This window comes from Fukomys damarensis, unplaced genomic scaffold, assembly GCF_012274545.1.
Source record: "Fukomys damarensis isolate Sample0158 unplaced genomic scaffold, DMR_v1.0_HiC HiC_scaffold_7, whole genome shotgun sequence".
Lineage (NCBI taxonomy): Eukaryota > Metazoa > Chordata > Mammalia > Rodentia > Bathyergidae > Fukomys > Fukomys damarensis.
Genome location: NW_022900919.1, coordinates 22,866,223 through 22,881,174, shown reverse-complemented (window position 1 = coordinate 22,881,174; position 14,952 = coordinate 22,866,223). Strand labels below are relative to the sequence as shown.

Genomic DNA, 14,952 nt, shown 5'->3' with positions numbered 1-14,952 from the left:
CCCCAGTCCCAGGATCCTAGCCCTGGAGGTCGGTAAGGGGTGCTGCCCAGTCACTGGCCAGCAGGAAGACAGAGTTGGGTTGCAGCAGGGCAAGGTTCCTCTTTTCCCAGGTGGGTCAGTGAGAGACCCCAGGTGCGCCCATGGGCTGCTACCTGCTCAGTCTTCTCTGCAAAGGGCAGGGAGGGCAAGGATTTAGGTTTGTGGGTAGAAGGGGTCACACAGAAAGAGTGGAAGAAGTAGAGAGGAAGCCTCCCCTAGTATGGGACCTCTCATCCACTACCATCTTTCCCAGAAAATAAGACATAGCTGGAAAATAATCAGCCCTGAAAACTAGAGATCAGAAATGCCAACCCCAGTCAGCTTACCCTGGCCTTTCCTGCCATCACTGTTCTCTTGATCAGTGACTACTGTGCAAGGCAGGTAGGGTCTGGAACCTCCTGCCAGAGTGCCTTAGAAGGAAGTTTCCTCTGTACTGGAGCCGGGCTTCTTGTCAGCTTCGAGGCATGCTCATCAGTGAGGAAAGCATTTACCTGAGCACCTACTTTGTGAAGCACATCATTCCAGGAGCCGGGGCTAAATCAGTGAATGCAACAATGATCTCTTCGTCATTAAGTATGCACAGCTCCAGCCTCCCAAGGACTGGGTCTTCCTATATCCATGAATTCATTTGTTCCGTAGGAAACAAAAACTGTTCCTTTTGGGGGAAAAGAAATTAAGAAATACAGAGAAAAAGAAATAAAAGGCACTCATAATTCTACTTGCCAGAGATAATCTCTCTTCATATATTGGCATAATTACAAAAAAAGATTCACGTATGAACACACAGCCTCCTTATTCTTCTGATTGAGTGTAACTCTTAACCTCCTTTGTTGCAGACGATGGAAAGTAAATTTTTGTCAGTTCAGAGTATATTTGTTTACTCCTCACTTAAAACTGAGTTCCTTCCAGGTAACTCCAGGGTCAAGCCAGGGATCCCAACTCTCCACCCCACCTGGCCACTGCGTAGACTTATGGGATTGGGTGTCTGCCCTAGGCCCCTAGTGGTTTCTGCTGGAACTCCGTGCATGTGTAGCCTGAGCTGCCATCCTTACTACATTGTCTGCAGAGGCCTCTGGGTTTCTGACCCACAAAGCTCACCCGCCCGCTCTGTGTCCTGCTGTCTGGAGCTCCCTGGGGCAGCTGGCACCTCTGGGCGAGTCTGGGCTTCTCATGGAGGCCCAAGGCCTCAGGAACTCATCTCAGGTGATTCTTTTTTTCTTTTGTTTTCAGTACTGAGGGTTGAACTAAGGGCCTTTGCACTGAGCTATACTCCCAGCCCTTTTAATTTTAGTTTTATTTTTGAGACAAAGTCTTGCCAAGTTGGGCAAGCTGGGCTTAAACTTGTGATCCTCCTGCCCCAACCTTCCAAAGTTCTGGGATTACAGGTACACACCCCACATCTAGTCCCAGAATCTTTGCCTCAGGGTGCCAGTGAAGGCTGAAGACACTCAAGATGCTCTTTGCTCTCAGAGTCCAAGGAGAAAGTGGGACACAGGTCTGCGAGCTTGTTCCACTGTGTACCACTCATCTCTTGGTGTCAGCTTCAGGAAGGGGCAGAGAGTCCTTTTTGGGTCCCAATCCTTGGCTTTGACCCTTACCTTCCTCCAGCCCATCTCCCTTATCTCCTTCTAGATAAGAAAAAAGCTGTCCAGATATCATTCTGAGTTATTCCCTCATTTATGGTCTATGACATAAACTTTGTGCTTCCTCCAGTCCTGAGGGCTTTTCCTCTTCATAGTAAAACCAAGCTTTTGACATAAAACAAACAAACAAACAAACAAACTAAAAACAAATGCAAATCTATTTGTTTCTACCCAAAGTTAGTGGGTTAAAACAGCATAAAATATCGTCTTACAACTCTGGAGAAGTCTGAAATTGTCTTCCCGGGCTGCGGAGAGTGTTGGCAGGACTGCGTTTCCTCTGGATCCAGCCTCTGGAAGCCACCTGTTCTCTTTGGCTGTGCCCCCTTTCTCTGTCTTCGGAGCCAGCAGTGTGGCTTCCTCGGTTCTCCTCTGAGTCTCCTCTTCTCTCCCCGTTCTTTCTGCTTCAAAGGAGCCTTGGGATTACCCTGGGCCAGTCTGGGCAATCGGGGACAATCCTTTTACTGTGAGGTCAGCTTAATTTCCCCTGGCCACAAAACAACATATTCACAGGTTCATTGGGTTATGATGTGGACATCTTTGGAGAGACCATGATTCTGCCCCTCATACCAAGCAGTGATTCCTTCGTCAAAGGCTGGCTTCATGTGATCAAAGCCCCGGCTTTTAGATGGAAGTCTTCACTACTGATTTAACCAAACTGATTTAGAGATTCCAGAGAAATGATTGTCTTAAACAATTTTTTAATTAAAATGTTTTCTATCATCTGGTATGGATTGAGACATTTTGTTCTTTTCTGAATTGTGGGATTAATATAACTGACAGTGCAAAGTCCAAAGGTATGCTGATGAGAATTTAAAAAAAACCTCATATTTTACTGTTCCAAATTTAGTCTTGGTTTAGGTATGTGGATCAACAATTCAACCTGCTTCTGTGTATCAACGTTACTGGTTTATGAAGCTCGTTTCCATGGCTGCCGCAGCTGGGACCCATGGTATAGCCTCCTGGGCACAGGGACTCCATGTTGACGAGCAAATCAGAAGGGAGCAAAATCCACACCAGGGTCCACACCGGGGTCCCACCGTCATCTTGGGGTGAGGGTGCTGCTGGGAGCTGTCCCACCCTGAGGTGCTGATGGCAGTGGTGTTTCTGGCAACCTGCCACACTGCTTCAGACGATTTTCTAAGGGGTGCTGGTGTGTGTGTGTTGGTGTGTGTGTGTGTGTGTGTGTGTGTGTGTGTGTGTGTGTGTGTGTGTGTGTGTGATGTGACCAGAGTGGGGCTAAGCAGGGCTAGAGCCCGAGATAGCAAGGACATTGTCGCTGGGTAGGAGGCCACTGCAGCAGGGATGTGGAGGGCAAACCCAGAGCCCTGGACCAGGGACCAGGGCCTCCCTTGTGTTCTGGGTGAGCTTGGATCTCTCTGTCAAACAAAACAGGATTTCCCTCCCTCCCATCCAATCTCACTCGGCTACGTCCACAGGACCACCACACTCCTCAGCCATTAAAGGAGGTATTGATCTTCCCCGTTTTCCAGTTCTGTTTTTCTGCTTACTTCATATTCTTTTGCTCTTTTCAGTATCACTCCAGAGATTTATTTAACCCCACAGTCAAACTGGCCATTTGAAATAACAGTATGTCTCATCCAAGTTCAGAAATAAAACCTGGTGCGAATTTGTCAGAAGGAATGCCGAGCAGGGTGGCTCCCCTCTTCGTCTGTCTGTCCTGCCGTGGTGGCAGGGTCACGGCGCCTGCTGCTGTCCTCGTGCATGTGAGCCCCCACCTTCCCCAGAGCCCTGCTGCCCTTCGGGGGACACTGGATGCATTCACCATAGGTTGCCCTGCCCACGTCCTTTGCAGATTTTATGAAAGACGTTTTTTACTTGGATTAAACAGGCACTGTGTTGGTGTGTGGTGTGTGTGAGGGAGAAAATGAATCACTTCAACGCGGGGCTGGGGTGTGAGGTGTTGTGTTTGTCCCAGGCAAGAGCACAAACACCTCAGGACTCATTAGAAATGCCAGGGGCGGGGGCTGTGGCTGGAGCGCATGGGTTCATCCTAGCAGCAGCCTCGCAGCCCATTTTCCATGTATTAGACCTCAGAAAGTGCCGGGCTCTGCCCTCTCAGACTCCAAAGGAAAGTTTGAGGTTTTACATTTCTGTTTGTGGTACAGGAAAAGGCGTACGATCTGAGGGCTTGATTCAGTGAAATAACATTGCCTTCATACACATTTGCTTCGCAAGGAGGGCAGGAGTTGCAAGCAACCGTTGTGAAATGTTAAAGATTTTCTGGCAGAGGGAAAAGGATTTTTTTTCTCTCCCTCCCTGCGGAGGAAAAACAGTTCTAACGAGGAGTTACTTTGTAGTTTTAACTCCCATTCAAATCTGAGCTGCGGTGGACCCCCTACGACATCTGGCTCTGCTTGGTGGGACCCTTCTGGGCTCTCCCTCGCCCTCCAAGCCCTGCACTCATGAGCTCGCAGAGAAGAGTCTTCCCCAGAAGGGAGCCGGGTAAGTGTAGCTTTTTCATCTGTCTCCGGGGATCTTCAGGGAGGGCGGCTGGAGGTTCTGATGGGTTCTGACACCCGCCTGCAGGGTGGAAGAGTGGCTGGGTTACACTGTGCAGGGTGTGAGACTGGGTGTGCACATGTGTGAGTGTGTGTGCACACGTGTGTCCTTGCAGTGGCTGGCTGAGCTCCACCTGGTGTGGCAGAGGGCAAGGGGCATTTCGCAGGACCCCCAGCACAGAGCATGAGGACGAGGCCTTTCTCTGTACCCTCGCTCCTGCTGTGAGTCTTGCCCACCCCTCTGAGCAGGGACGCAGCAGGGAGGTGGCCTCCGCCTTCTAGATGCTGTGGCCATCAGGGACCCTACCAGCTTGCCTGGGTTGCTGCAGATGCAGAACGGAAGAGGGAGCTGCTCAGCTCCTGGAGCAGCTCTGAGTCTGGAGCAGGAGGGACCCTCCCATCCTTGGATCTCAGGCTGGGGAGGGGCCTCGGCTCCCTGGCTTGGACCCCCTGCTTTCCAGCAGGTACAGCCCACTCGATGAGATCATTTCTTATAACAACTTCCTCCTTTTGCTCCGGAAACATAAACAGTCATGGGCAGGGGATTTTAACCCTTTTGCCCAATTTTAACATTGGTGCTGGTGAAACTTCAGTTCTGTTTTAACTTTGGCATGAAGGAGTAACACATGGTTTTCTTTAAAAAGGAAGAAGCCTAGTCAAAAGCAAATTATGACTCCTCCCGCTCCAGGAGGCAATGGCAAGCCCTGGGGGTGGCTAGGTCAGGTTCCATTCAGTCCCTACTGGACTCTGGAGAAAGGCAGCCAAGAGTAGGGCCTGGGGCCCTGCTGTGGGTTTGGCCACCTGGCCTGGGATCTTGGCTCTGAGAGGAGCAGGCTACTCAAGCTTGGAAAAGGTATTTCAATGAATTCCTACCTCACAGGATGGGAGAAGCAGTAAATGACATAAAACTTGTGAAGTACCCTGAGCGGTACATACACAGTTCAGTGAACAAGTGAACTCTGAGAAACAACCATCTCAGACACTCAGGACTTGGAGATGAAAGCTGGAAAGCTCGAGCGTTCTTGTCCAGCAGGAAATGGGCCGGACCCTGGAACGCCCCCTGGGGGTCGAAGACAGGGAAGGATGGATTTACACAGGGGATCTGACCTGTTGTGTAATGGGTGCTCAGTGTTTGGGAGAAGGAGCTTCTCCACTTTCATTCACAGGGAGGTCTGACCACTTCCTGTCCCTGGCTGCCTCGCTTTTGGTTAGGTTTCCTTGGCAACAGACTCAGGCAGAGATTTGTGTATCGGAAGTTCACTGCAGAGTGCTCTGGGAACCCTGTCTTCTAAGGGATGAGGTAAAACTGCACAGAAGGACAGGCTGGGCCTCGGCTGGTCCCGCTGACTCCACAGCTTGTCTCCCTGCACGTGGGCTGCCTCGGGACCTGGCCTGACTCCGGGCAAGGTGGCTGTCTTTGGCTGAAGGCGATGCCAGCAGGACCAGGCTGTGAGCTGTGTGAGCAGCCTTTCTGCTGGCTGTGGTCCTAGAGTGAGAGGCTGACCTGGGTGACAGTTCACAGCACCCACCTGATAAACTGGGCTGACTGCCTTCCTTCTGAGTTCAGCTGTTTAGAAGACTGGGCGCTAAATACTCGGACACCTGACCCGCTGCATCCTTACACGGCAGCATGGTCTTACAAATGTCCCTTTCGGTGTCCGGGTCCCAGCGTCCCTGTGTAGAAAGCGGGTAGAGGGGAATTAGGTAGAAACAACCTTTAGGAACTCTTACCACTCCATGGCATAGGTACTGAGCATGGGGCCAATGTGTTTGACTGTGCCCCCAACTGTAGCTGGGTCCCATGACCATAGGTACCTCAATTCCTTCTGCTGGACAATAAGAATCATGATCTCTGGGGCACCTTGTAAAAGGACCAACTGTTGATATGGAGGAGCTGTGAGCTGGACTGGAGCCACTCAGGAGTGGCTGGGGAGTTCTGCCACCCGCCTTTGTGCACCTCGACATTTCTCTCAGGGAAGAGGACAACCACAGGAGCCACTGCACTAGTCTTTGACAGTTAAGAGCTGTGTGATGTAGCCTGGGGCCAACATGCATGTAGCTGGCTTTATTTTATTACTTTTCTTCCCTTGCCCTTGCCCTTCCTAATTTTCTATTTACTTTTCAATATACAGAGAGAGAAATCACTTTCCTGTACACTTGAAATTCACTTTCAAACAAAGATCTGTTTAGGGCATTCTAGGCTCCAGGTTCTGTGTTGGCTCTGGGGAGTTTGTGGGACCCATTAAACCAGCAATATGCTGGGCAAATATGAAAGACGGAAAGGGACATGGGGTAGGGCTTCTAATCTGTGGGTCCTGGTGGGTTTCCCAGAGGAAGTCCTGCTTGAATGGTTTCCATGGGATGTGAAGTACTCAGGTTGGGGACAGTAGGGAAACGGCCCTGGGCAAGTGGATGGCAAAGTGTCCCACAGGACTGGGAAAGAAACTGTTTTGGATGTATTCCCCTGATCTCACCACTGTGTGCCCTTTTAGAGTGTTTCCAGGTAGGCTGCTTTTCTTGCAGCAACTTTAAGTAAGTAATTCATTAGTTCAAGGAGAATAAAGCTTTCCGCTGGTGGGCAAGACTCCCTTTGGTGGCAAGCTGTCCCCACCGCCCAGGCTGGTGCCCCCCAGTGGTGCACCCTTAGTTGAGGGGCCTGGGGCACATCCTGCGAAGTCCCTCTTCACTAGCCACTCCTCCTCCTGGTCACCCAGTCAGAGCATCTTGCCTTCCCCACCTGGGGAGCGAAGGCCCTTGTCCTGTGTGACAAGTGGCCCAATAGGGGCGCAGGGAGTTTCTAGGGGAAGTTGGGTTGTGGATAACTTCTCCATTCCTGCAGAGTCGTCAGAAACACCATCTCTGAAGCCTAAACCAGAGTTTACTGTTTCCCTCATTATGGACTCTTTAGCCTTCTTTCAATTTTGTTTTTCCCAAAATAAGATGTAGTGATTTTTAAACACACAGGGGAGTGGAAAGGAATGGGCCAACAGGCACATACTCATTGTTTGGAGTCTATAAATAATATTTTACAGTATTCCCTGTTTATACCTATCTCTCAGTTCCTCTAGATGTGTGCACATCTACCTTAATTAGTTCTTAAATTTTTGGCACTGGGGATTGAACTCAGGGCCTTCACACAGAGCCACATTCCCAGACAAGGTCTTGCTAAGTAGGTTGCCATGCTGGGCTCGAACTTGCGATCTCCCTGTCTCAGCCTCTGACAGTGCTAGGATCACAGGTGTGTGTCCCTATAATTTTTGATGAATTCCCATATGTGTTGGCCTCACTACACGTCTGTGTGTGTAGGATGAATTACAGTTCAAACAATTTTCATTTGCTATTCTCTCAGGTAAGATTTACATATGGTGCAGTGCACGTCTTAGGCATACCATCCAGTTAGATTTGGAGAGTATACACACAAGTGTAGCACATGCCCCTAGCAAGACATGAAGCTTCACCAGAGTGCTCTGATGCTCTCGTGCTTTGTTTACGTCGATAATGTATGACATGTCACTACCCACCTGCTCCGAGCTCCCCAGCCCTACCTGCCCAGGCCCTGACTGTGGAGACAGGCCTCCTGTTGGGTTCAGGGGCAGTCAGTGACTGGGTCCCGGGACAAGGGAGCAACTCGAGACAGGGGTTCTTCTGGGCCACACCACCAAAAAGAAGCAAGATAAAGTGGCCTGGGCTGTCCCTGGGCCTGTGGGCAGGTTGCTGCTCTGGGTCTTGACTGTGGGATTAGGAGCAGCAGGTGTGTCACTCAGGAGTTGGACCAGTGTGGCCAGGAGAAGGGTACCCAGGCTCAGCTTGCAATTGCATGTCCTGAGGTGGTGGTTCCCTCTGGGGCTGTCGTTGTGTTTCCCGGGCACATGTGTCCCCAGCTGCCTGCACCACCGAAGCATTATGAGTCACAGGTGGAGAGGGCCCCTCTCAACACAGGCCATCTCCCATGCCCAGCTGTAGCAGAGGGCGCTGTTATTTGTTGAGCCACCCTGTGTGTCAGGCATGGAGATATTTTTATTTCAATCATAATAACCTGTTTTACAAATGAGAAATCCTCTGCTCAGAGATGGGGATGGCTTATCCCAGAGCACAGAACTGCTTAGCAGCATCCCAGGGAAAGGACACAGACGCTGGGCTCCTAGGCCACCGTTCACGTCAGTGTGCGCCCTGCCTCTGGGGGCCACTGTGGATGAGCCAGGCACGGGCCGCTCTGGGTGTCAAAGGCGCTCACAGTTACCGCACAGGGCAATAGAGGAGAGTGGTCAGCGTGCTTGGAGCACAGATGGCAGCTCCTAACTCATGGGCCGATTTGGGATGCGAGAGCCCACTTGGAAGCCCTGTGCTGATGTGTGTAGGTGGAGGAGGCACGGAACATCTGGCGGAACTTCAAGCGTGAGGGAGACCAGTCTGCAATTCCAGCAGGGGTTTAACATTTTTACACTTTGAGTCAGTCACATCATGACAATAAAAAATTAAGAAGGGAAAGAAGGTATTTCTTCATCTTTAAAAATGTTGGTTTCTGGTGTGAGGCAGGAAGCAGCGTTCCCCAGATAACGGTGTGGGCAGAAAGACCAAAAGTGTAAGTGCCTGGCACAGCATGGGCCATCTCGGCCTCCTCCCTTTCCTGGGCTGGACACACATGTGGGCCAGCCGTTTGAGGCATTTATGGAATCCTGTAGGAGCCAGAAAAGAGGGCCTCAGCTGACTCCAGCTCTGTAAACGCAAGACCCAAGCCGTGTGGCGTGGACACCTCCCCTCTTCCCTGGACATGCCTTTCCCTAATACCTGGCCTTTCTCCCTGCCAGCTGGAAAGGCTTGGCTGTCCTTCCTAATCTTGGCCTCAAAGGGGGCATCCCTCAAGCATGACCACTCCCTCCAGGTGATGGGGCCGATGGGAGAGGCAGGGAACCTCCACTTTTGCTGTAAGGACAAGGGCTGCCTGGACTGTGCTGTCACATTACCTTGGCCCCCATCCTGCTCTGTGCCTTGGGAAAGTTGTTTTCCTACCCAGGGATTCCCTTGTGAATGGGGAAAAAGGTACCACTGTGGGGCCAACCCTCCAGGGTACACGGGAGAGAGATATTACGTCCAAGTCACAGCAACTGCTACGCAAATGGTTATTGTTCTCGTATTAGTCCACCCAGCTTCTGGATCTCCAAGCATTTTCTCTTTGTCTTGTAGCTATGAGTTAAACCAAGTGATTCTGCCTATGTTTAAGTTGAAGAGTTATTAATGCTCTTGGAAATAAATGCCCTTCTCTTGCAGAGAACAACCTTATTCTCTCCTAATCCAGCCTTGAGGAGCTGGGACAGATGAGTGAGTGTATTTAAAGTGCCATTTAAACCCAAGTCTACTCACAGGAATAAGACCAGGGCAACATCTGTAAGAGCGCTTTGTAAACCCTAAACACAAACAAATGTGGAAACTCATTATATGGCATTAGTCATTTATTTATTCATTCAGTTGTACACTGAGTCACTCAGCAAATGTTTATGGAGAACTTATGGGCCAGGCAAGTCCTTGTGGTGGGGACCCTGCTGTGAACTAGGCTGGCGGTGACTGTGTGAGGCATAGGCTCCAGAGTGGGCAGATGGACAGTGCAGTCACCCAGATAGATTAGAGATCGCCTTCAGATGGTGGCAAGGTCCACGAAGAAAATAAACAAGGGAGATGTACTGGGGAGCACTGGAGGGGTGTTCAGATTGGGATTTAGGGAGACCTGCAAAAGGGACCTTCCAGGAAGAGGGAGCAGCTGGGGACTAAAGGCTTAGGGCAACCTGGGCTCAGCTTGTTAAAGAGCAAGCTGGAGGGTCAAAGTGACCATGCACTGCAGGAAGCAGGAGGGGGATGTGGGCTGTGGATAAATGGGTCAGATTATGTAACTCTCTGGGACCATAGTGAGGAATTGGATTTTATTTTGAAAAAGCATTGCAAGTCTGGGAGAAGCCAGGGATTGGTGCACATGGTGGGTAATTTTAGGGCAGCAAATGCATTCTTTTTGATGATCTGATAGTGGTGGATGCAGTCACTATTATTTTCAAAACCCATGGAACACTGAGACACAGAGTGAACACTGAAGGTCAGCTGGGACTTCAGTTCTTATGTATCCGTAGGTTTATCTATTGTAAACGTGTAATATTAATGCAAAGCGTGCCTAGTAGGGGAAATTGTGTGTGTGGAAAGGGAACTCTGTACTGTCTGCATAATTTTTCTACAAACCTAAAGCTGCTCTGAGAAATAAAACATATTAAAAAATTGGGCCAGGAATTTAGCTCAGTGGTGCTGCCACCTGCTTTGCAAGAACAAGGTTTTGAGTTTGATCCCCGGTACCAATAAAGAACGAAAGAAAGAAAGAAAATAAATAAAAATCTTAGTGCAAAATCCTTGAGAATTTCATGTAGGCCAATGTCATGATCTAAATTTACATTTTCAAAGACTCTAGCCAGTGTTGTGTAGGAAATGGATTACAGTGGCCCATGTAGAAGTGAGTGTAGGAGAAAGTGGGTGGATTTGGATGGTGGAGCAGAGATGGGAAAAATGGATGGGATCGGGCTGTCTTCAGGGGTTGAAGTCGACTGGAATCACTGACACTCTGGATGTGACGGGGAGGAACGGAGTGAGGAGACAAGATTAGTAAGGCTTGCACTCGTGGGGTGCACTCTGCCGAGCCTTTTCCAAGTGCGATTGCATTTAGTCCTAGAACAGCCTGTGTGTGCTCGATGTCAGTGCAGCAACCATTCTGCAGATGAGAGAAGCTGTCCATGGAGAGGTAGATGCTGCCCAACCTGCCTCTGAGCCTGCACCCAGCCAACACAAGTGTGATAACCAACCCAGGAAATCTGGCTTCAGAGGCCTTGCTCTTAACTCCTTCATGCTGGGGTTTTGGGTGTGAGTAGTTGGCCGATGTCAGGGACAATGACCTAAATATGGGAGTTTGGGAAAGAAGTAAATTTAATTGGGGAGAAGCCAAGAGAATTATTAGATGTTAAGCGAATGATGGGAAATAAAAGTCAGAAGTCACCAGGCAGTGCAAAACTGGAGGTATGGATCTGGGAGCTGGGGATAGGCTTGGGGCTATCCATTAAGGAGGGAACATTACTTTGAAAGGATGCAGTCCCTAAACTGGCAAGTTGACAGGAAGGAAGCCCCAAGAGAGCACAGCATGGTCTACATGGAAATTTGCTACAATTTTCATATGAAGCTAAGGCCTTGGTTTGAATCTGCCTGTTGCAGAAGGAGAAGAGGCCTTGGAGTGGAAGTCAAGGGACTGACAGCACTTGACCTCATTGCCTTGGGCATGCACTTGCTGGACTTAGGGGCTTCTTGGGTTCTTACGGTTGGTAACTATAAATCAGGGTGAGCAATCAAACTATCGAGTCCTGGCCTCAGCCTTGCCTGTGGGGTGAAAGTCCCAGTTGGGTAGAGCCTTTGCTGTCACTATATCATGATGTTATATTTCTGGTTGAGATTGTTGAGTCCTATTCTGCATCATGATAATACAGTCTGATGACCCGAACTTCACAGCATAAGGAATTCCTGAGGGCTTTTAAAGAATGCTGGATACTTGTTGGCTTAGAATGCTGTGAGTCTGTTGAGGTTTTGCTCCGATTGTATGGAGGTGAGAACTGAGGTTAAGGAAAATGTCAGGACAAGCTGAGCTCAGAGCTGGGCCTCTGTGCTGCTCGACTCCAGCCCTCTTTGTTTGCTTCTGTTTGATCTGAATGGGAGGTGACCCTGTTGTGAGGACAAACTTTGGCATTTCCCTTCTGAGTCTTTACTTGCTTCCACAAATCCATTACTTTTGTATTAAACGAGGGGGTTAGCTGGAGAAAATACAGGCTGTTTGTGAAGCATTGGAATAGCTTATCAAGTAGATGTCTGAGCTCCATCAGCTGGGGGTGTCCAGGGGGAACAGTCTTCCCTGGGAAATGGCTCCTCCCTGACCTCACACTGTGCTGCTCCCTATGGCCAGGTCCAGGGCTCAGAGACAGTGCCTCTAGGCTACTCTGCAGCTGTGTGCCCCAAAGACTATAAAATGGGCATAAATATAGAGACTCCTGCCTGGAACTGCTGATAGGACACAAAGAAATAAAGAGCTCATCAGAATATTTGGCACATGGACAACTGCCTGTAGATACCAGCTGTTCTTATAGAGGGTCATATGTGTGTGTGTGTGCCTGTCCGTATGCATGTGTGCATGTGTTTATGTGTGTGTGTGTGTGTGTGTGTGTGTGTGTGTGTGTGTGTGTGCGCACACGTGTGTGTGCACATACAGTGGGAAAAAGCCTGAGGAGGCAAACTGTATTAGTTTTCACACCAAGAGAAAATTATAATAGCAATGAAAGGAGCATGTGGCCATTTCCTTCTTGTGCTTTCAAGGCTGTTAGCAACACCCCTCTGCTGTCTCAGCCTCAGTAACTGCAGCAGCAGTGCCCGATTCTATCTGGCAGATACAGGGACAAAAATTATGCCATGGCTAGGGCTGAGCTCACAGTGGCCTGGACCCTAGGTGTAAAAGAGTTTCTTCCTTGAGGTGAAACCTCCCTGGGTGTACGTGGTGTGGGCCTGGACTAAATTCCTCTTCTGAGTGTTAGAAAAAACAGATCATCTGCAAGTAGATCCATTTACAGGCCTTGTGATCCCGGATAGAGAGGATGGTCACCATGGGCTCAAGTACGGAGCTGCTCACACTAAGATAGCCATGATAAGGGGCCGAGGCCCAGCTGAGCCAGGCTGCACTGGGCTTGGGGGGCCCACACAGAAGCAGCACTGAGCAACATCCCGCTCCCTGCACTTCAGCTATCCCCTGCCATTCCAGGTTTGACCCACAATGCCTCACTCTCCCTGGTGCTGGCTGACAAAGGCCACCTTGTGTGACCACGGGCTGGTTCCCCCACAGTGGCTCGACCCCACGGCCTGCAGTGGAATTTCCAGGGCTTCCTACAAACTGTACCTACATCCTCATTAAAGCCTCCAGGAAGCCTGGAAACATTTGGTGGTGAGCGGCAGAAAGCATTCTGTTGTTTAGAAGAGAGGGCCACACAGAGATTGCAGCCTTGCGTAGGAACTCTGCACAGAGGCTGTGCTTTGGGGAGATGTGTGGGATGCTCTCTGGGGGACGGATGGGTTAAATGTCACCCTGAGATTAGGCTCTTGAAGGGACATGCGTGGGAAAAGCTCTCTGATCACATGTACCATGGGGACCAGGAGTGTGGCATCCTGTAGGCTGTGGTTTCCAGTGTGGTTATGTAAGACAGGTTGCTGGCTCTTGTGCCCAGCACACCATCTGCCTTCTCCATGGGAATAATACTTGGCCCACAAAGGGGGCTGCCAAGGTTGGGGGGGGTACCTTCAGGAGGCTTGGCTGGGGTCTAGAGTCTAGCAGACAGATGTGACCACTGGCTGGAGGACCAGGCTTGAGAACCACAGTGCTGTATCAGCTGCTAAGAGCCTCGTTGTCATTGTAGGGGAATTTAGCACAGAAAGGCAGTGTGATATGGCAGAAGAGCCTGGACTTTGCAGTCAGGTGGATCTTGATGAGACTCCTGGCTGGGTAACTTGCTAGCTGTGTGACCTGGGGGAGGTTATTTGATTTTGCTGAGCCAGTGATCAGCTGTGACTCAAGGCGACCAAGCATAGCATACAGTAAGTAGGTGCTCAGTAATTTTTGGGCAATGGCTTTCTCCACCTATGAGATGGGCATGATCACTCAGACTGTTCTAGCAGGGTGGTGTGGGATGATGTTTGTGGAAAGTTCCCAGCATGTGCCAGGGGCTGTTAGGCTATAGGTGCCCAGTGATACCTGTTACCTACCTGCCCTCCTGGTACCTCTGTTCTGTCCAGGGCAGGGAGAGACCCCACAGAGGCTCCCTGGCTCTGCAGTGGGTCTGCCTCCATTGTCCCTGCCAGCCCAGCAGATGGACGACTTTGTTCCTAGGCTGAGCTCCCCCTTTTTGGACCAAGCTTCTTCATGTGGAGAAGTCAGATGGCTCTGGTTAGGAGTCTTCAAGTGGATCTGTGCCAGGCAGGACACACTTGCCCAGAGTCACCTGTCCAGGCAGGTGGTGAAGGCAGACTCCGACCTGCATTGTCCTCTTGTCGGAGTGGATCTGTGACTCAGGGCTACCTCCGTGTGAGGCAGGAGCGTTGCAGCTCACTCTGCCACACCTGAACCTGGCCTGGACTCTGGGCTGCCCAGGGACATCTGGTGCTGTGGGACCTGCTGGGCATCTGCAGACAGGAGCAGGAAGTGGGCACCACCCTGCAGGCCATGTGCAGGGAAGTCGTGGGCACTGGGTGAGTGACGGACCCTCAGCTGTTTGCCCAGGAGGCGAGTGGCTGCCCCTGGTGGGAGGGCCTGGCTTGTTAGGACTCATTTCCCATTTGGAAGCTGTGCTGGGGCCAGGCAGAAGAGGGTCACTTGGGCGGGGACCCCTGTGCACCATGTCTCACCATGGGGTATAGGAGGAGGCAGTTTCGGGAGTCCATGGGCAGAGAGCTCTGACCCTGGGATTGCTGCCTTTGGGCCCAGGCTCGTCCTTGGGACTGAGGATGTGGAAGGAGATGGAAGAAGGGAGGGAGGCAGGGAGAGGGCAGCAGGCACCCAAAGGAGTCTGAGCCATTGGCCAGACCCCTCCTCCCCCAGTGGGCATGAGGTGTGGGCAGCTCTGCCACCCTTGACCAGCAGGAGAGAGCTCTTTGCCTGTCTGTTGGCTCTCCCTTTGCTTTTTTTTTTTTTTTTTTTTTTT

At 50.6% G+C, this 14,952-nt stretch overlaps 1 protein-coding gene across 2 annotated transcripts in view; it reads left to right on the top strand.

Moving 5' to 3' along the window:
- The first annotated feature begins 3,566 nt into the window (after positions 1-3,566).
- Il16 (interleukin 16) overlaps positions 3,567-14,952 on the top strand; it is a 96,690-nt gene continuing 85,304 nt past the window's right edge. Inside the window, exon 1 of one of the 2 annotated variants that reach the window (XM_010621188.3) lies at positions 3,567-4,145. In XM_010621188.3, coding sequence (XP_010619490.1) covers positions 4,106-4,145 — 40 coding nt within the window. In that variant the 5' untranslated portion in view covers positions 3,567-4,105. Of the gene's footprint in view, positions 4,146-14,363; positions 14,501-14,952 lie in introns of those variants that run through there. The other variant, XM_033761121.1, reaches the window with a different exon arrangement.